This window comes from Penicillium chermesinum, assembly GCF_028974085.1.
Source record: "Penicillium chermesinum strain IBT 19713 chromosome Unknown utg000007l:1.0-2695246.0:1.0-2697696.0, whole genome shotgun sequence".
Lineage (NCBI taxonomy): Eukaryota > Fungi > Ascomycota > Eurotiomycetes > Eurotiales > Aspergillaceae > Penicillium > Penicillium chermesinum.
In genome coordinates this window covers 1,825,640-1,845,728 of record NW_026695317.1, presented here as the reverse complement: position 1 = coordinate 1,845,728, position 20,089 = coordinate 1,825,640, and the positions used below count along the sequence as shown (strand labels likewise).

The 20,089-nt window shown below is 52.4% G+C and overlaps 5 protein-coding genes across 5 annotated transcripts; 2 read left to right on the top strand and 3 right to left on the bottom strand.

Annotated features, from left to right (window-relative positions):
* Window positions 1-378: 378 nt before the first annotated feature.
* On the bottom strand, window positions 379-2,171 carry N7468_009419 (putative ribosomal assembly complex component Ipi3; the record flags this gene model as incomplete). Its single annotated transcript, XM_058478715.1, has 2 exons — window positions 379-1,749; window positions 1,827-2,171. 2 exons carry the CDS (start codon window positions 2,169-2,171, stop codon window positions 379-381), a joined length of 1,716 nt encoding a protein of 571 aa, XP_058327045.1.
* Window positions 2,172-3,897: 1,726 nt separating this feature from the next.
* On the top strand, window positions 3,898-5,581 carry N7468_009418 (uncharacterized protein; the record flags this gene model as incomplete). The annotated part of the gene is made up of 3 exons (XM_058478714.1): window positions 3,898-4,264; window positions 4,293-4,393; window positions 4,586-5,581. 3 exons carry the CDS (start codon window positions 3,898-3,900, stop codon window positions 5,579-5,581), a joined length of 1,464 nt encoding a protein of 487 aa, XP_058327044.1.
* A 755-nt stretch (window positions 5,582-6,336) lies between these two features.
* N7468_009417 (phytanoyl-CoA dioxygenase family protein) lies at window positions 6,337-7,347 on the bottom strand (the record flags this gene model as incomplete). Its single annotated transcript, XM_058478713.1, has 1 exon — window positions 6,337-7,347. One exon carries the CDS (start codon window positions 7,345-7,347, stop codon window positions 6,337-6,339), a length of 1,011 nt encoding a protein of 336 aa, XP_058327043.1.
* A 426-nt stretch (window positions 7,348-7,773) lies between these two features.
* On the bottom strand, window positions 7,774-10,379 carry N7468_009416 (uncharacterized protein; the record flags this gene model as incomplete). Its single annotated transcript, XM_058478712.1, has 4 exons — window positions 7,774-8,991; window positions 9,048-9,462; window positions 9,509-10,108; window positions 10,162-10,379. The coding sequence occupies 4 exons, from the start codon at window positions 10,377-10,379 to the stop codon at window positions 7,774-7,776; spliced, it is 2,451 nt and encodes an 816-aa protein (XP_058327042.1).
* A 7,531-nt stretch (window positions 10,380-17,910) lies between these two features.
* mfsA (glucose-inactivated glycerol proton symporter STL1) lies at window positions 17,911-19,533 on the top strand (the record flags this gene model as incomplete). The annotated part of the gene is made up of 1 exon (XM_058478711.1): window positions 17,911-19,533. The coding sequence occupies one exon, from the start codon at window positions 17,911-17,913 to the stop codon at window positions 19,531-19,533; it is 1,623 nt and encodes a 540-aa protein (XP_058327041.1).
* Window positions 19,534-20,089: the final 556 nt, after the last annotated feature.

The following is a 20,089-nucleotide window of genomic DNA, read 5'->3' as shown; positions in this document are numbered from 1 at the left end:
CGGAGCATGGAATCGGACGGAGCATGGAGTCGGACGGAGCATGGAGTCGGACGGAGCATGGAGTCGGACGGAGCATGGAGTCGGATGGAGTCGAACGGAGCGTGGCATTGAACGGAGCGTGGCATTGAACGGAGCGTGGCATTGAACGGAGCGTGGCATTGAACGGAGCGTGGCGTTGAACGGAGTGTAGAGGTGCGTAAGTTAAATCACGACGATATGCGTGTTGAATATTGAATAATTGCAGACATATGTACGCTAGTCATTCTCGACTCAATGAATCATAGCCCAGCCAGTGCTGTGGTAATACAAAAATCAACCATGCGCCATTCTTCTAGGTCCCTATCGTAAACCCGAACCAAAGACAATGATGCTCATGTCTCATTCATCCCCTTGTTCATCCGTATCGCTGGTCAGCATACCGTCATCAATGTCCATCTTCTTCATAGCCGCGTCGCCATTGCGACCCTTCTTCTCGGCGGCAAACCATGCATCCCGTCTCTTGGTCTCGCGATCTTCCTTCCTTGCTTGCCGCAGGAGCTTGTCACGTTGCGCTCCCTCCTGTTTCTCATGTAGCTCGCTGACATAATCCTGCAGCTGAGCAAGGTCCGCTCGTAGCTGCACGATTTCATCAACAGACGCATGTCGAGCCTTGTCATTGGCCGCCGCCCTGATCTTGAGCAAGGCAACTTCCTCCTCCAGCTCTGCAATGTGGCTTTCTTGAGCCTGTGCAGATGCAGAGTGGTCAGAGGTCGCAGAGGTGACAGGTGACGTGCGTGAGACCTCAGTACCACCTGGCTGTCGAAGCGTAGCAAGCTCAGCAAGGCCTTCATCTAGTAGTGAATCCGGAAAGGATCTGTGTGTCAGGGCTTCAGAGAATTGGGTTGGTTTACGAAGTCTGGGGCTTGATGGCGTGGAGATGTGTGTGTTGAATGCGTAGGCAGCTGGGACAGCGCCAGAAGTATGGGAAGGGTCTGAGAGAGCGGTGTCATGGCGCGGCTTAATGACAGTGTGGGTTATTCTCTGCGATTGGTCTGAGGTTGGTAAGCCGGTTGGCGGCAGCATGATCAAGTTTGTTACTGGGTGGGTAAAGTCCGCGGTTGAGGCGGCGAATTTGTGCCGCGCAACATTCCATGACAAGACTTTCCCTCCTTCATGCGCAGATAGCAAGGTGGTGCCATCGTATGAGACGCATACAGCTTGAGTAGCACCCGTCTCGGCAGATGGTGGAAGCCACCGCTCTTCAGTCGACACCTGAGCAGGGGTAGATTGCAGAGACGGGTCATACAGTTGATGCTGTACAGAACTGTGGCGGTAGAAATCGATCGATTGCACGCTTCCGTCTTCGTACCCGACATATCCTGCTCGATCGAGTGGATCCAGAGCTACACATGTTGCAGAAAACGGGAGGAGATATGTTCGCAGAGTACGCCCGGTGTGATAGTCCCATACTATGGCGGTGTTATCTTTCGCGGTGGATACAGCGATGTTCTGGCGGCTATTACTGTGTCCAAGGGCTAAAGACGTAATCGCAGCGCGGTGGTTGGAGAATGTTCGGATCGGTGAGTTTGTGGGCTGATGGTCGCGGGCTAGAGCAGTTTTAGAGAAGGATAAAATGCTCGCGATCGACCAGACATGTATACTGGCATCGGCAGATCCCGACAAAATGAAATTCGAGGTGGGGTCAACGACGAGAGAGGTGACGGGCTGGAGATGAGAGGCGGTAGTGGCTACTTGACGGCCAGTACATGTCTGGAGGCAACCCAAAAAGTTAGAAGTTAGATAAGGAGCACTCTGATATATCTCGTTTTAGGTTGGACCAGTCATACCTCCCATAAAAGCAACCGGCCACCTTCTGTTCCGAGGACAAGTACATCGCCGTACTTCGCTCCCGCAACGGCAATGCTGCGAATGCGTTCTGGGAAAGGAATAAGAGCTTCTTGATTCCCCTTTTCGCGGCTGTATACATGGACAACAGCTTTGTCTGCTTGGGCTGCGAAAATGTGTGAGGCGGTCACTGCGAGGCAATTGGCTGCAGCCGAGCTCTTCTTGAATGTGGCGCGTAACTGGGGCGCGGGCTGGAGTTCCTGCACGCAAATTCCAACGTCTCTTAGCGTGGCTGTCGGAGTTTTTGCGGACGATAACGTCGCCGCAACTAAGGATTCAGACAACATAGGGAAATCAGGGGGCGCAGCAGGAGAATGGAATTCCACTCCTTCCAGCCGCTTTTTTTCTTCCCGTTTTACCTCCGCAATTTTTTTTCTGCCGGTTGATAACCTCGATTGATAAGGATACCGCCTACCCCAGCAGTCCATAGTTCGCCCGCCGTCGTCTCGCTTTTCCCACGCGATGTGATATGTTCTAAACTCTAGAGGCCGGATCAGAGATCGATCTCACATCCGATGAAAAGAAACTGTATCTATCATCTGGGGACCACAATCCGTGGCGAGCGCATGGCAAGCCAAGAGGAACACGTCAATCAGAGATCCAACAGAATATCTTAAGACATACGAGCATGCTCGGTCATATGCAACTATGAACAGAAGTATAGAATGAACGGACTACAGACAGCAGTTTTCGATTGGTGAGATCCAATCTCACATCATCTTCTGATGACAAAAGACCCTGAAATGGGCATCCGTGGCGAAAGCATTTTTATACTCCCGAGTTTCAGACTGCCAGGCATGGGTCACGCCGAATGCAAGGGGCAGATGGTTCCTTGGAAGGGGGTTGCCATTGCTATTGCAACGAGACACAATAGCCAATGAAGCCCCGCTTGCTCACACCCTGTTGTCGATCTAATTGCCCTTTGCAAGCGCCTGATTCGTCCTTCCCCTCTTTCCATCCCATTTGTCTCATTCCTGGCTCCACCTATGCATCGAAGGATGACGATGTTTAGCGACGGGCGAGGGTCTATCCACGTTGACGGGGGCCTGCAGGCCTCCAGGAGCACGGCAACAAGAACTAGGGCCAATCGTGGGTCTCTGCCTGCTTAGATCTGAGCTTCCTCGGGAATGCAAGGACGGCGCGACCTCCATTCTCAACTAGTATTATGTTGGCCCGTGCCGGTTGGTCGCTTCGTGCCAGAGTAAAACCCAAAGCCCTGAAGGGAGGCAACTTCTTTACATACTCGAGCTCGTTCACGGTAGGGTCTGAGGAAGTGTCAAGGGGTTTCTGCAGTGAAGCTCTGCCCTGGTAACCCTCTCGTCCCTAGAAGCTCCCTCGACTAACGCCACTCTGCGTATAAGGACATCTCGCCCCTGCATAGGCGACAGCTGCTTTGTTTTGACTGATCTTCGCCAACATTTTTGCTTGCTTCTGGTGCATCTCATTCTCACCCGGCTCTTGTGCGGCCGCATGTTGCTTTTTCCACGATTTGATTCTCGACCAGGCCTGCTTCGACTAAAGGCCGCACCATGTCCACAATGGACGAGGGTGTCGCCGCCAAAATGCCTAATTCGTACTTCCCAGGCAGGTTACAAAGTCACAACAGGAACCAAGATTCTCATTCGTCGTCGCTAAGCCATGATGCCATGGCCCCCGTTGAGCCTATCCCGTCACCACGCCGATGGTCTCCTACATATCAGCCCAGGCGGAGGAGCAGGCAATTTCCGACATTGTCATTTGTGCCATCCCCCACAGATCCCCGGCTGGATCCTCATGAGCCCTGCTCGTTGACAATACCCAGGCGGCCTACTGAAAGGGGGGCTCCATGCATTTCGCCATTTCGCTCGGTCCGAAGGATGAAGGAGCCATTTCAACTACGCCTCCCGTCATCGCCGGTTTCATGCGACAGTGCTCCAACATTTCCTCCCCCTTAGATCGCAACGAGAAGCAAAGCCCCCAGGCGGCCACACACTACGAACTTGGCGCTCGGATCAAAACCTGACATCTGCGAACATGGCAGCGCTTGGTCTGCTCCCAAGTCCTTCCATGACCGAATCGCGACCCGCAAGCACAGGACCCGAGTCGACTTTTTTGAAACGTTCTAAAGTTCCAAGCGACGAGAAGGAAGTTGTGACGCCGGAAATGGTGGAGGAGATTACAAAAAGCGTGAATCATTCTGGTAGCACCGACAATATCAAGAAACAAGACAGAACACCCGAGATACCGAGTGAATCTTCAGGCTACGAAGAAGTGACTTTGGAATCTCAGAAAAGGCCAACGCCGCCTGTTACGAATGTCCAAGAGGCTCACTCTAATCTAATTCGGCATTGCGAAGCGAATGAATTAGAGACGGCTGCCAACTTTCAAGAAAATGATGCGAGTCCGCGGTCACCGACATCTGTCCCCAGCCCCAGACGCCACCTACCAGGCAATTCCCCGAGACCTCAACGGCCCAGGACAGCAACTGTCTCAAGCGAAGCAAGTTGGATATCCAGCAACCTGGCTTACTGTGAGACATGGCTGAAAGGAGTACCTCTCGATCCCATGATTGGCAAAAGTCCGAACGATAAAGAACACAACCGTCGGAAAATCCAGATCGTCGAACAGGATCCCCCCCATGCCAAAATTAGGTCTTGGTGGTAGGGTAAAAACCCTCCAAGCTCCAGTTGTGAGTACTATCCCCTCTGTAAATCTTATCCAGGACATCCCTAATCCTCTTCTAAAGAGATTTGCCGTCGCAAGTAAACCGAAATTGGTCGATATTGCACCCCATTCTTCACCATCACTACCTGCACTGCCACCAGCATCAATCAACCCACACCCTCTCCCAATGACACCAGATCAGCGGCAAGAGGAAGTGTCCGCTTTTAGTCCTGATACACCACTAGACATGTCTGACAGTGGGTATGGTACTCGGGAGTCCGGCTATTCGCTATCCAGTTACCCCGAGAGCAAGGACGAAGATTCCTATAGCGACCCCGGGTCTCTGACATCCGACAGTGTCACGTCAACAGTCGTCGGCGAGAGGCCGGATACCGCGCAGGGAGAGCGCACCAAGTCACCCCGGCCAGAGATTCGTTCGGGCAGCGTAAGCCCGCAAGCATTATCACCAGCCAAAAGTTCATCAGGTCGAAGATCCCCTCTATCTGACAAAGAGGCGCCTGAGAGATCCAAGTTAATGGATCATAAGTGGACACTGGATGATCACGAGTGGACTCTAGACGAGCTGGATCACTTTGTCAAAGACTTCCCTCGCAATATGCTCCGACTCACATCGCCTGTCATCCTCTTTCTCCGCAGAAGCGATGAGAAAGACTTCCTCCGCCCATTCCGAACCATCTTCCCCAACGTCTCAGAGAACATCTTAGATGGGCTCTGCGCGGCCCTCATTGCTCGGAATTATCTCTTTTCACTATCTAATCTTCACCGTCACAAACCTACTCTCTCCTCGCGAACTGATACCTATGCCCTCGATGCCATTCCTACGAAGGCTTATAGCACACTTGGTATCCAGATTCCTCATTCGTCCCCTGGTCGTTCGAAGGACCGAAGTCTCGGTACTCGCAGCAGCGATCTGCGTCGGGAAGTTGAAAAAATTGTTGACAATCTTTTATTCGCCATCCGCGGCCGGTCTGATGATACCCTCAAATCTGCCGTCGAAGTTCTTGCACAAGTTCTCGAAGTACATGCCAGCTAATCCTCTCTTTACCTCTCCTATTTTCTCTCCTCCTGTCATCCATCTCTCTTTTCTAAACCTTTCCTATTATGTCCATGTCACAACACTCGCATACATCCCGGAACATTGTCCTTTCTTGATTGACTCAAATCTTTCCTTCATTTCTCACTCTTATTCTCATACCCTTACATTGCGCTACTGTCCTTTGGAGCCGTTTTATCTTTTCTGGTCTTGATATGTACAACTAGTGAGACAATAGTGCATTAGGCATAATTTAATGATAGCTATTGCTATAAGTCTAATTCTCTCAAGGTATCCTACTAGGAGTGACCGAGGCTATCAACATTCGCTTCTGTTGTCAATCGATCGCGCCTGCCTTCATATTATAGGATCACTCGAGTTCTCGATTATGTACACAAGCTTTGCGAATTCGACCTTCTGCCTTAGCGCTACGTTGTCACGTGGTCGTGACCTGCGCCTCCATCATTGCGGTTTGGTAAGATACCGAGTATACCCCGGTCTTCAATGGAGTTGGAGGGTGAGATGATATAGTTTATGTGACATGACCCCTTGGAAAAGGATTGAGGCCCATGTCAAGTGAGATTCTCAAGTAGTCTCAAGGGATAAAACTTTGAATGTTACTGTTCCAAGCTGGTGTCTCCGCGGATATATATAGAACTTGAGACTGTGATTTTCGGCGCTTAGACTCCGGAATAATATATCACAGCCCAGTCTGGAGAACATTCATGTATCTGACAAATGCAACATGCTCAACCCTAACTCTCCAATTTCGAAAACCCACCCGCAGGTGGCTGCAACCAATTCCTGCTATCATATTCCCACCCCTCTGCCCCCTCAATAACATGGAACGTATACGCATACCGACTCCGTGGGCTAGTGTTTTTCTCACTTTTATGCAGCACATTGCCATGGATAAGCACCAGCGATCCAGCCTTGATATCCAAGATCTCCAGCTCGTCTTCCTGAGGCTGACCGACCTCCTCCTCATCCGCGCCCTTGGGCAACGCTGGTCCCGTATTCTCCACGAACTCCGTCCCCGGCATACCTGTCTTCCTCACAAACCGGCGCTTGATATGCCCGCCCTTCGCACCCTTATGCGACCCCTTCCACATACCCAGCGTGGCGTTCCCAGGCCCCGCGTCTTGGAGTGCGTACCACCACCCGACTGCTGACGGCGGATTCGTATATAGGAACTCCGAGTCGCGGTGGTTAGGTACCGCACCGCCAATGGAGGGTTGCTTGCAGATCACCATGCTCTGCAGGACGCGGGGGTCCTTGAATCCGAGGGACTTTGCGACGGCGGCATTGCGCTCGTTGAGCGAGACAGCCTTGAAGGGCGGAGAGAGGGTGTGAAGGGAGTGGCCGATCTTATTGACGGCAAGTTCTTTGGGCTTGAGGAGGGCGGGGCGGCCGGTGATCGGGTCGGGGTCTTTGGTGAAGACGTCCTGCTCAAAGAAGAAGCGTATTTTATCGCCGGAAGTGAGGAAGTATTCGTCGCCGACATGGTCGGCTTGGTCGTCGTCGCCGGTCGTGAACTGGGTGAGTGGGTGGGTGTCGAGCGAGAAATCGCGGAGGAGAGTGTTTGTTTCCGTCAGGAGGGACTCGATCTCAGCTTGGCTGAGGTAGTCCGGTAGCACAAGGTAGCCGTTCTCATTGAACGAGGCTACTTGGGATTCCGTGAGGCCGGACATGCTTGTCATGGTTGTCGAGAGGTTCTCAGCGTTCAAAGGTTGCTTTGGCGGGGGAGCTGATAAGCTGTCCTCCATATCGCGTGAGCGCGATTGGTTTGGTGGTTTATCGCCTTATCGATAGTGGTGGGTGTGTTCTACAGTGTTAGAGATAGTATCATAAGATTAGAAGACAAGGGAATGAATCCCCTTCTAATTGGCCTCAAATTTATCGCTGCTACTCAAAGGGCTCCAATTTACGATACTCAAAAAAGCCCAGACAACTATGCAAAAGATACTAGACTCGCCAGTCCACAGGGTTTTTAAATTCGGTACCATTCATTCTTCAAGGCTTTAGGCCAAATCATATGTAACATAGGGCAAGAGAAATCACAGCAAAAACGCCATAGATCCCCAATAACCAATAAATTCATAGGTCGAATCATAACTTTCAGAAGCGAATCAAGCGGACCACCCGGGTAAGAAGTATAGGTGTACATAAATCATGAAGGCGGGTTGTTCTCATTAGCTGGCATACCCCATCGAGGCCGACACTCGAGGTGGTTGATATTTTCGAATAGCCCGGCTTGGGCTGCACCCAGCAGATCCAATATCAATGGTCTTCAACTCCCGGCTCAAGGCGTCCAACGGGTGCCCTCCACTAGAATGGCCCGACGCAACGGGGTAGCTTGGCGGTCCTGGAGAAACAGGCACCTTGGACGGAATTGGCGGCCCAGGGTTGTATTCGTAGATTGGCGAGCGGCTGCTGGGGGTGGGAGACACGGAGCTACGTTGTGAAGAACGCGGACGCTCTGCGGATGTCGGGGTACTGTAGGCTCGGCTCTGTGAATAGCTGTTCCCGTAGTCTTGTGCCCGAGGCGGTGTTCGGTCCACTTCTTGGTTGGTAGTGTACCTCTTTCGGTCGCCCGGATAGGCGATAGTATCTGTTGAAGTTCTGAAGCCTACCCGAGGAGGCCCTGCAGTGCGAGCCGGGGCGTCGTTCCCGCGAGATGTTGGTCGCGCGGTGTGCTTGAAGCGGATAATGACTTCAGGCTTGCGGTTCTTCCGCTCCGGCTCTGGAGCCCAAGTGTCCGTAGGCAGATGATCCGAGGGATCAATTTCACGACCGTCATCGCCGATGATAGGGTGATCGAGATCTCGAGCGGGTTCGCTCTCCGCGCGGGTCGCCGCGTCCCTGGCTTGTGAAAGGGTTTCATAAGCAGGAGAAATCTCTCTGCTTGTTATTTCCCGCGGAGCACGGGGGTTGATGGAGTCGTAAGAGTCGGGAGAAAATGGGATTGATGATCCTCGGTCACTTTGAATCGAAGGCCGCGGGCTCACAGATTTCCGGGTTACAGAGGGTTGCGGGCTAACCGAGCTACGTGTAACAGGCCGGTTATCCGGGCTAGCCGACCTTCGGCTGGAAGGACGGTCATCCATGGGGTGAGGGGACGTGCGTAAAGGGTAAACAGGGTAGTCATAGTGCGACGGTGCTGGGGCTGGTGCCGGTCCTGGTGCAGGTGCAGGCGCAGGCGCAGATGCTGGTTGGGTGAGCATCATCTCGTCATCAAAATGAGTGCTGCGTCGGCGACCACGGTCCATAACAGTGCGGTCAGCCTGATTCTCGGTCTCATATCCAGCCACCAGGCTTGCCGGCATGGAGGTCGTGCTGGATCCGGGGATATAGGCCTGGTATGAAGACACTGGTTTGGTTGAAGATGGAGCTGGAGCCATCTGAGCCATCTGAGATCGGTGAACAGGAGGGGGGGAGGAGGGCCATCTTCATCTTCATCTTCAACACGAGGCTGCATGCCCGCATATTCAGGGTGGTAGCTATCGCGGCGAATTGGCTGCAATGCCTGGATATCATGGGATTGGTAGCGGATATCCTCTACCGGACCTGAGGATGAGTTTGGCCGTGAACGATCGTACTCTCGTCCATCCAGGATTGTTTGATTGCGCGGTGTGAATGTTGAAACAGGCCCAAAGGACAAGGGCGGTGCGCTGTACTGGGGCGAGAGAGGACTATAGATCTCTTCTTCCTGAGGACTGGGCCTTCCAGGCACATGATGGAAGGCAGGCTCGTGTGACACAGAGCGGTAATCCCGGGGGTCATCGTGGTCGGAGCGACTGCGTGGTTGCAATGGGCGTACGCCATATGTGGTCTCGGCCATTTCCTGGGTATGGTAAGGAACCTCATGCGTGTTGGCCCGTCTAACAATCCCAGCTGGCGGAAGGGGGGGGAGCCGAGGTCTCCCACTCTCGCTGGTATCCATCGGACTCGTATTGACGTGCTTGAGGAGGCGCATATGATGATTTATCATAAGAGGGTTCGTGTTGTGTGGGGTAGGGCAGAGGCATGTCATTTCCGGGCGCTGGAAGCATGGTAGGCGGTTCGTGAATGGGCCTGGAGGGCACCGGGTGCTGTAGTGGAGCTTGGGTAGAAACTGGGACAGGCTCGGTGGCTGGTCTGGGAGGCGCGGCCGATGCTGGACCAGAAGGAAGGGGCCGACGCTTCACCTGGTTTAATTGCCTGGGACCAGAGAGACCGGAGCTCGATGATGGTGGAGCGGCTTTGTTCTGCACTTTTTCAGCTGCTTCCTTTCGCTTCTCAATCACTGCTTCGTCTTGTTGACGAGTGTCGTAGTAGGTCATCTCGATGCGGATATCACCTGCGTATTTGCCTCGACATTGCAACGAGTGCCACTGGTCATCCTGGCTACCTCCAGGGATAATCAGATTCTGCAAATCCACCCATGTTTCTCCTATCAGGTCTGTCTTTTTGTCGTCATTGAAAACCGAGACCTTCAGCTTGAAGTAATCGGGGGATTCGTGGACAGTAAATCGGAGTTCATGATCCCTGGTAGTGTCAGTCTTCAGCTTCCCAACGTCTTAATTGTTTGGAAACCTTACCATCTTGGAGTCTGCCCGCCACGCATATCTGTTTGTGTCTTCTTGGCTTCTTTCCCTAGCCTTGCAGCACAGTACGGGTTCTGCTTGCCCATAGTCTTGCGGTTAGGCAGGTTCTTTGCTCGGTCAATGATAGCCACCAGGGTGCCAATTGCAGGCCCATCAACGGACATATCTGCAAAGATGCCGGCAGCATGGTTGACTTTGGAGAGCTTCGACATTGTGAATCTGTGATTAGGCACAAATTCGTCAAGGGTGATGCACTAGGAGTGCATTGGATGAGGGAAAGTCAAGCCAGTTCGAGGAGGAGGGGAAGCCACCGATAAAAAAGGGTCCGCATGGAATGTCAGATGCGGTATTGCAGGTGGCTGGGGCAGCATGAAGGCAGCCTGTGATTGGCTGGAACCCCTGAATGCTCTGTTTCAACATACGGCAAACCGGAGCGACGTGACAGTACGTGACGATTTCGATACGCGCGATACGGGAGCTTGCATCATCGATAAACAAGTCTACTTCGGATCGATTCATCTTTCCCTAGACCTCATACCTCATGTCCTACCTATTTGCAAATCCTGTCATTCTAGCAATTTTCATGGTAAGCTCTAGAAGCTTCATCTTTCATTTCGTTGCTAGGGTGTCGCAGCCAGGCTGAAGGTCGAGACCTGAGGTGGGGTCCTAGTGTAAGCTCCGATCGCTTCCCAGCCACCACGATCCACAGATCGATGCATTCCAGGCGTGCGCTAGGGCAGGCCTGTCGAAAGGAAGTGCAACCATTGGCGGGAAGCCTGAAAATCTAGCGCCGTGATCGTCATCTGTTCAATAGTATCTCCAGCTGAATCCGGTTTCCAACTGCGAAGTCTTACAATGTCGAGGTGCGATACTCGATGAAGGACGCTTCTCTCCCGCACTTATAGAATTGCTATGGCGACGGGGAAACCACACCGACTAGCAGCCCTTGCGACCGGAAAATCTTGAGTAATATTGAACACGGTTTCGCACATCATTGAGACTATAGTGAGACAGATCTGTATTGTACCACTTTGTGTCATCCCCTGCTTGTTCGTTGACTGCTGCTGCCTGCCTCCACCCTGATTGCCAGCGGGGCTAATTTCTATTATTACTCCGTACCCCATGTTGCACTCCAGCCTGCGATGGGGTGCGCATTTGCCGGGGAATTATATGGGAGCCTGCTGATACAAATCAAATGCACTATTCATAGTGTTGATGGGCCTCAGCTTATCGATAACGGTCGGAACATTTCACCAACTGGCGGCCAGAAGCGTGGATAAGACATTCCACCCCGGCTGATCGGCAAAAATATCAAACTGAGATGACCCCGTCGATAGCTGGCACATTCCACGCTCTCACTGTCTTGGTAAACTTGAAGAACCTGACAGTCAATCCTAGTATGATCCTGGGGGATCTGTATGTAGCCTGATAAGCAGTTTTCCAAAACTGCACAATGGGGTTCTCGCGGCTGTTAAAACCTGGGGAATGGATATATATCAAAGGTTCAAATCAGATCGAAGACACTCACGACTCTGAATCCCATCGATCGTGATAATGCCTTTGCTTTTTCTGATCCTTTGAACCGAACAGTGATCGCTATACCCCCCATGTAAAGAACCAAGTCGAGTACTTTGAAGGTCCGAGCATTTCTTGAATATTGTATCTAAATGGGACTAATCAAGGTGCCCCTGTCAACTGGTCGCTAGATAGCCTGGCCTGTGTTACCATTTAGTGAGTGAGATCATGACCTTGACTAGGACTAGTAATTTCATAGTCCATCCACGTATGTAGCATGGGAATTCTCGACGACTTTTGACTTCGGGCAAAGATTGCAAGTGGAATCGGAGGTTCTAGCTCAATAGTATATCCAATATCCATGAATCCATGGACTGGGCTCACATGTACATCATAATGATCTAAAATGATGGGTTTTTGAGTTAACTTAGGAAGCGGCATAGCCCGACAAAATCGAGCACGATTCTCCTGTGGGATCACTGGCAATCTCTCTTCGAAATTTATACCTCATATTTACACCTTCTCAAGCAAATTTCACCAGAAACGTAAGCTTGGGCCTATCCGTTGAGATCACTCTCAGCAAAAGATGCCCGTAGGAATGGCACCGAATTCCGAGGCTCTTTGAGCAACATTTGCCGATAGAGAGAATTCCATTCCAAGAAGAGCCATTATCGAATGAGTGGAAAGCGGCACAAATGAAGACTCGGCAAAAATATCCAACTTGTTGGAATGCCATGGCCTTCATGACAAACAAATTTGCTGGGAGCCTGGGAATGGAAGCGCGGGCGGTGCCACCTTTTTCATGCGCTACGAAGCTGGGTTGTTAGGGCGAGCCAAACACAGCAGCCCCATTATCTGCGTCGTATCGGCATCCCCTGAAAGAGACTAGCAGCCAGATAAACCCTGAAAGGGAAGTAAAATATTCGTCCGAAAGACATCAAGGGTTGAGAAATCAGCATTAGACCTCGAAAACGATTGAAGATTTCATTGCTGGTGACACTTCCCCCAAACTGGTGCAGAGCCCAGTGGTCATCAAATGAAATATCAGAGATCGAACCGTCTACTTTGATCCATCCATTCGATCTGATCACCTACCACATGCTACTCTAGATGAACAAGCTTTATTAGTCTAAGGAATCCGAATGAAAGAATTTTGTCTTCAAGCAACCGGTAGTTGAGGGTCCGTCACACGAGGCAAAGAATTTTTCGTCGGTACGAAAATGCCTTGTCGCTGGTTAGGGTCACGGTGAACTGATCATAGATAAGTCTTGGAACAAAATAGTCGTATGATTAGAGCAGAGGCTCTGGAAGAGTCGAACGTTGATGACGAGCATGCTTTCCCGCATTGAGATCAATTTGGTGAGCGTCGGATCTTGAACCTTCGACTCTCAGAATGTCCTGATCTTATGCTTGTAGCCCTGCCAGGACCGTGGTCAAACGCAGCTGTGACTGATCAGCGACTTGCTATTCATCGTATAGTGGATTATGGAAACACGCGCCCCAGCGGACGATCACTGCATGCCTAGTAGTCTAGACTGAGCAGGGCACTCCGAAAGCCATTATTAGGAAGATCAATGCAAAAAATGAGAAAGAGAAGCAGTCATAGCCTTGCGGTATTTTCGCCCCGGTAGGAGCACTCAGCCGCCCCTGGGGCGCAAGGCTTCCGACACGTCTTCCCAGGTTATCTGTCTGGAGCAGACCCTGGACTACACGTACTCAGCTGTAGAATTCCCCTCCCTACAGTTTCTCGTACTTCTAGCTGCAAATTAACGATTATAATGGACAGCCCACTATCCATGCAATAGCATCTAATCTCCGCAGCCCGCGTGGCCTGCATGACCACCCCTGTTGTTGAATGGCAATCGTATCCCAAAAAGGTAACTACCCCAGAGCCTTGAGCAAGTATCCCGGGCTCATTTCCGGGGTCGGATGTGACGGGGTTCTCAGCGCCGCTCTGGCGCCTTCAACCGACCACCACCGGCATGGTCGCCCCCTGGCCAGCCTTGCACCGCCTCGAAAGCTACACGATTCAGCCAAGGACATTCAGCAATTAACAGAGCAATGAGGTTGCCTATTTCATGCCTGTGGCATAAGGGTTAGTGAACGAGAGACCGCACGGGACAGGGGCCGGCCCCCGGGTGATCTATCATCTGGGGAAAGTGGCCCGCGGGGTCTCCATTCGTCGGAAAAAACCAACAGATCCGTTCTCCTGCATCATGGGCTACTGCGAGACCCTTTGCTGTGCGCTTGGAGACTGCTCTTCATTGGTCTGGAACGGGGTCGCTAGCAAGCGTCTCCGTTTAGTGACCTGGAGATTAGGCGGGCCTGTTATAGCCGGTGCGAGTGTAACTCATTTGCGAGACACTGTTGGTTTCTGACCCGCCGGTTTCGACCGAGCGTGAGAGCCTAGCGTGAGGTAGATCCAGAATATTGTTTGAATCATTTACTCGCATATCTCGGGGGGGGGGAAGCTCGAGGCGATTTGCCGAGCTGCGTTTGGGGGAAGGTCCGGCAGGTCCGGCGCATGGAGTCCACGTGCTACTACTAGTAGATGGAGATGATTGATATGTAATGATTTCATTGTCTCAGAAGCGAACGTTCAAGGGCCGTTTCTGTGTTGCGACCAGCTAGTTTGAGCCATTGTAGTAAGTGGTCCAGGTCGTATGTTTTGGGGGAAAACAGCAATAGGAATTAGCTGGTGCCGACGGGAGATGTGCTACAATGTCTATGCAAATTGCTCGAAATAAAAGGCCTGCTATTATATCACGTTCGTAGTAACAAACCCAAGATGATCGATGACTTGCTCGGAGCGGATGTCACGGGTTGTACCTTATCGTCGCGAGATACGGTGTTTTCGGATATAGAATATTCGTGTTCCATTGGAGCATTCTCACCTGATGCCTGGGTGACCTCGCAATTTTTGATTAGTGGGTCCTCTGGGTTTTCCGCGAGGGGGTTTTCAGCCTGAGCTGAGACCTCGGAAAGCGACCGCCTATACTCCTACAACCAGCCCCATAGTGACTAACAGTTAGCCAGTGCTAGCCCTAGATCAACCCGATCAGATCCATTCAAATGCTGCCCAACTCCGAGGACCGGGAAATCCCCTGGCGAAATGCCATGGAGCAACCCGCCGTAATTCGGATTCCCGAAAGGTATCGGCCGCACGGCTTGCCGCGATAGGAGCCCACTGAAACTTTCGGCCTCTAACGGGTGAGGGGGCGCCTTTTCTTACGGGGCCTATTAGGGACATACAGTGCTGTGATCGACAAAGACCACCCCTATGGAGAGAGCAGACCAGCGGGGTGGAACAAAAGCAGCTTAGTAGGTACCGTAGTCTCATGCGCCTCCTCCACAAAAGACGTGAGCCCACTGCGGCGATCTCACCGCAACGTGGACGACAGGCAGATCTGTTTGGAATGGCGATTATCTCGTCCATCGTTACCTATTCAGGAACAGTATGCAGGCGGGTGGCTTCAAATGACGTCGCAATGGATGAGCTTGCGATAAGCCCCAAGGGAACTGAGCTGCTCGTGCCGTGTGAATGGAGGCGCAAGGGTAGACCGCCCCCTACGTATTAGTCGGAAGCCGTTTCCCGACTCGGGAGGTCCACTGTGATTTGTACGCTGCATAGTAATGCCACTAACTCATACTGAACATACGACGATGGAGAATGCCAGCGCGACCATTTTTCGCTCGCGCATGAGAAAGGGCCACCCGAAATCACGCCGAGACCAATCGGCTTTCCACCACCCGGGACAGCGCAGGTTCGCGTGGATAGAGAGTTCCATCGGAAAGTCTAGTTGCTATGAAAAAAGGTTTTAGCCGCGTGACTGGTAAAACGGAGACGCCCCAGACGTATAGCCGATGCAACCTCCTACGTGAAAGGCCGAGGGCAGGAGGCCCTAGTACATTCACGAGCCATAGGACGGGCAATGGACCGTGCATCAAGGCTTCCCGGGGTTTGGAGAACTTGCCTAATGAAGCGCCACTTGAGGGTTCTCCAGGTCACTCGTCTCCCGGGGGACTCCAGAATGGCGCTTACGAAGTAGAAGGCTAGAGACATTTAAGCGGTGGTCCAACTACGCGAAGAGGAAAGTGTCCCGTTGGACTAAGCCATAACAGTGGGCATGACAATGCGGCGAAGAGTTTTTCAACGGATTAAGATTACGGTGTGGAGGAGGGGGCCCAGCATATTACCGTGTGGCGTACGCCTCCCCACGTCGGGCCCAGCGGGGGTGACAACGTGAACTCGAAGGAGGCCTATTCGACCTATGGTCCACGGAATAGATCGGGTCAGAAAGGCTATGCCTACTTGACCGGGAAATATGATTAGACCGTTAGATGGGGAGATCTGAGCCCACCTCACCTTTTGTCATCTTTCCCCGTGGCGATAACAGTTGAATCTCGGTATACATTCCGACTGTTCTCCAAAGAGCTTTCACATGTTACGCCAGGCGCACAGTGCGTGGTGCTTGTTTGGATCCCATTTTCGCATGCGAGACAGCCCCGGACGGGAGCGGGACCAATCGTATATCCCAATCTCCGGAAGCGGCCCACAAGGCTCAATCACATTGAAGCAGAACGGGCAAAAGAAAGTTAGCGAGATAAGTCTCTAGAAGGCGCGCAGATACATTCCTTTTTCGAGTCAATGTCATTGGAGGGGAAGGCTTCTACCTGGATGTCATCAGAATAGCACACGCACGGTAGAGACCTTGACTAGGAACTCATCTGAACTCGAAGGGATACAGTATCCGTACCCGCTTTACTGGGCGCATGTCATCTTCACCCCGACATTTTCTCCCCGTTGCGGGATGCGAATCTCGGGGGCCTGCCGCCTTCGGGAAGTGCATTAGCTAAGCAAAGGACCTCGGGCGGGAAATTCTTTTAATTATTTATTATTAATGAAAATAAACAGAAAATAGAAGAATTACCCGGAAAGGCCAAGAAGCCAAACCTTTTAAGCAGACGCTTGCGGGATTGGCCCGCCACACCTTGTTACGAGCCCTGGGTGGGGCTCCATATGCGGTTTAGTTTGTTAGTGCGGTTTCTTCGCCAGGCCGATTTAGGTTCGCTGAAAAATTCGTCTGTTCTTAGCGAAGCAGAATTGTCGCGGGATCTGAGGTCGGAAGATTTCTTCGTTCCGCGCTCAGGTGACGGACGGGGAAAGAATGTCCACTTGGACGCAACGGGGTCGGCTCCTCATTTCACCCCGCGGGGTCGTGTTGGGCGCCTCTCGCTAGCACGATTGGGGGGGGGCTTCAAGTGGTCCGTGTCAGGCTCTGAAAGGCACTCTCAAAGAGCGAGGCAAAAAGGGCAACTGAAACGAGTTAAGATTGGAATCGGTACTGATTTCGGGGCCAATCCCTGTCCACTTCCGTGGTTTCTGGGAGAGTTTCAACCGGTCACAGTAGTTGTGACTGGAGCAGCCGGTTGCGAAAATTGGAGAACAAAGCACGGCTGCAGCCAAGCGCCCCACATCGCCGTCCCCGTAATCCCCCGTGGTTGGAAGGTGGGTATTCCGATTGAGGAAATAAGACTCAGCGATCCTCCGCCCGCCCCGCAACCCCCAGAAGGATGTTTTTGCGGGTTTTGGGAAGGGGTCCCCCCCCACTACGGATACTCCATCGTAGCAACCAATGAGAACCGGTGGCTGCTGGTGGCCCGATGCTTTGGGGGCGTTCCACTGGTTGGTCCTCGAGATACTGCAACCCTCCAACCAATCATTCCAGTGTCTGCTACGCTCGAATTTCTGGAAGCTCGAGCACCATGGGAACCATGGAGAACATCCCATACCCCTTGATGCAAGTACTGTACCCATGGCTCTGTGTGGTGGCGGCAACCAGGGGGTCGGGGGAGGCGCTCGCACTAAGCCCCGAGTTGTGGGACTAAACACGGATCTGATGCGGCATCGTGAATCTGCTTTGCGCTGCTTGGTTGAATTCGGCGTAACGTCCAACAACCCTCTTGGCACAGGCGGAAAACTTTGCAGTGGGACTTTTTTGGCCCCTCCACGGCTCGCGCGACCTGCCTTTAGCGCTGTCCCACCGACGTCATGGCCCATGGTTTTCAGCTCGGCGCTAATCCGAAGACGGACTCACCCTAAATTCCAAAAAGAATATATGCATATGTCCATCCCGGGCTGACCACGCGTCTTTCTTTCTTTCCACCGTGTCGCCTCTGTTTTGACTGCCTTTCACTAGAGGGATCAGCCAAAAACGATACGCCAACATGTGGACAACAACCAGTGGCCTTCGGGGCAAGAGGCTCCATCTCGCCATCACAATTATCTCCGTCACCGGCTTCTCCCTGTTCGGTTACGATCAGGGTCTGATGTCCGGACTGATTACTGGTGACGAGTTCCCCAATGAGTTCAAGGCCCTCAAGACCCCCGAGGGCGCTCCGCAGTCCGTGAAGAACCATGTCTCGGTCTTGCAGGGTGCTGTTACTTCTTGCTACGAAATCGGTTGTTTCTTTGGTGCTGTCTTCACCCTAATCTGGGGTGAGCGTATTGGTCGTACTCCCCTTTTGCTCGCCGGTGGAATTCTGATGGTTGTCGGCACTGTCATCTCCACTGCGGCTTTCGGTGATCAATGGGGTCTAGGCCAATTCGTTATCGGCCGTGTCATCTCCGGTCTTGGTAACGGTATGGACACTGCCACCATTCCCGTCTGGCAGTCCGAGTGTTCGCGTGCTCACAACCGTGGTTTCCTCGTGTGCTTCGAGGGTGCCATCATCGCCGTCGGTACTTTCGTCGCCTACTGGATCGATTTCGGTTTCTCGTATGTCAAAAATTCGTCCCAGTGGCGTTTCCCCGTCGCCTTCCAGATTGTTTTCGCCCTGGGTGTCATCGGTGGCGCTCTTACTCTCCCCGAATCCCCTCGTTGGTTCGTCATGCGAGGCCACGACAACGAGGCTCTGCAGGTTTTGGCCGCTCTCAACGACAGTTCTGTTGATGCCGAGGACGTCTTGACCGACTACAACCTCATGAAGGCTGACCTGAAGTCCACTGAGAATGCTAAGGCCAGCTGGAAGACCCTCTTCACTTTCGGCAAGACCCAGGAATTCCAGCGTATGATGCTCGGTTGCTCTGGCCAGTTCTTCCAGCAGTTCACTGGTTGCAATGCTGCCATCTATTACTCCACTCTGCTGTTCCAGAACAACTTGCACATCGAGGGCAAGCTCTCCCTGGTCCTGGGTGGTGTCTTCGCCACTGTGTACGCCCTGGCAACTATCCCCTCCTTCTTCATGATTGAGAAGGTCGGTCGTCGCAACCTGTTCCTGATTGGTTTCGCTGGCCAAGGTGGATCCTTCATCATCACCATGGCTTGTTTGGCTGCTGGCGGTACTGAGAACGCCAAGGGTGCTGCTGTTGGTATCTTCTTGTTCATCTGCTTCTTCGCCTTCACTACGCTGCCTCTCCCCTGGATCTACCCTCCCGAGGTCAACCCCCTGCGTACCCGTACCATGGCTGCTTCCGCCTCTACTTGCACCAACTGGATCACCAACTTCGCCGTCGTCATGTTTACTCCCTTGTTCTCCGCGGCCTCTCCCTGGGGTATCTACCTCTTCTTCGCCCTGATTAACTTCATCGGCATCCCATTTGCTTACTTCTACTACCCCGAGACCGCTGGTCGTGATCTTGAGGAGGTCGACATTATCTTTGCCAAGGCCCACGTTGAGAAGAAGTGGCCTTTCCAGGTCGCCGCCTCTCTCCCCAAGCTCTCCCCTGCCGAGATCGCCGAGTACCAGGCTGCCCTTGGTCTCGATACTGCCGACCACACTGCCTCCGCTGAGGCTGAGAAGATAGAGACCGCTCTGAGCAGTGGCGATGAGAAGGGCCACTCTGAGTAGAGATGCTCAGACGTGGATAATTTAATCATCTGTATATTCGTGCCATCTGCTTTGAGATTTCCATCCTGGAGAAGGAAAGCTGGTTACGCGTGTCCCACTTCTATAGATTTATAGAGTGCCTTGATTCCCGCATTGGTTTTTGCTTTCTTTTCTTTGTGTCATGTCGATATGTGAATGTGATTTTTCATGTCATGTCTGATAGTATTCACCCATACTCGTGTTTTAACGAAAATGAAGGCCATGGGCCAGTTCGGTATACACCTTTAACTCGCATTCGTCCTTGTCTGAGTAGTCTCCGATCATATCTCTTAGTACCACTAATAGCACAGCTTGTACCCTCTGCGTCATAGGAGGACTTTCAACTCAAGAGCTCGGATCATACTCGAGAAATCAGTTCAGCCGAGCCGTTGGACAGTACAAACAATGTAGTCAAACCCTTGGAATTTTTCACAGTCGGCCAACAGCTTTCAGTCGACATGAACCTCAGTCGAAATGAGCCTTTTGCATCCCACTGCAGTGGAGCCAAAGGCTCGGCACTGCATGAACGGCTGGTCTA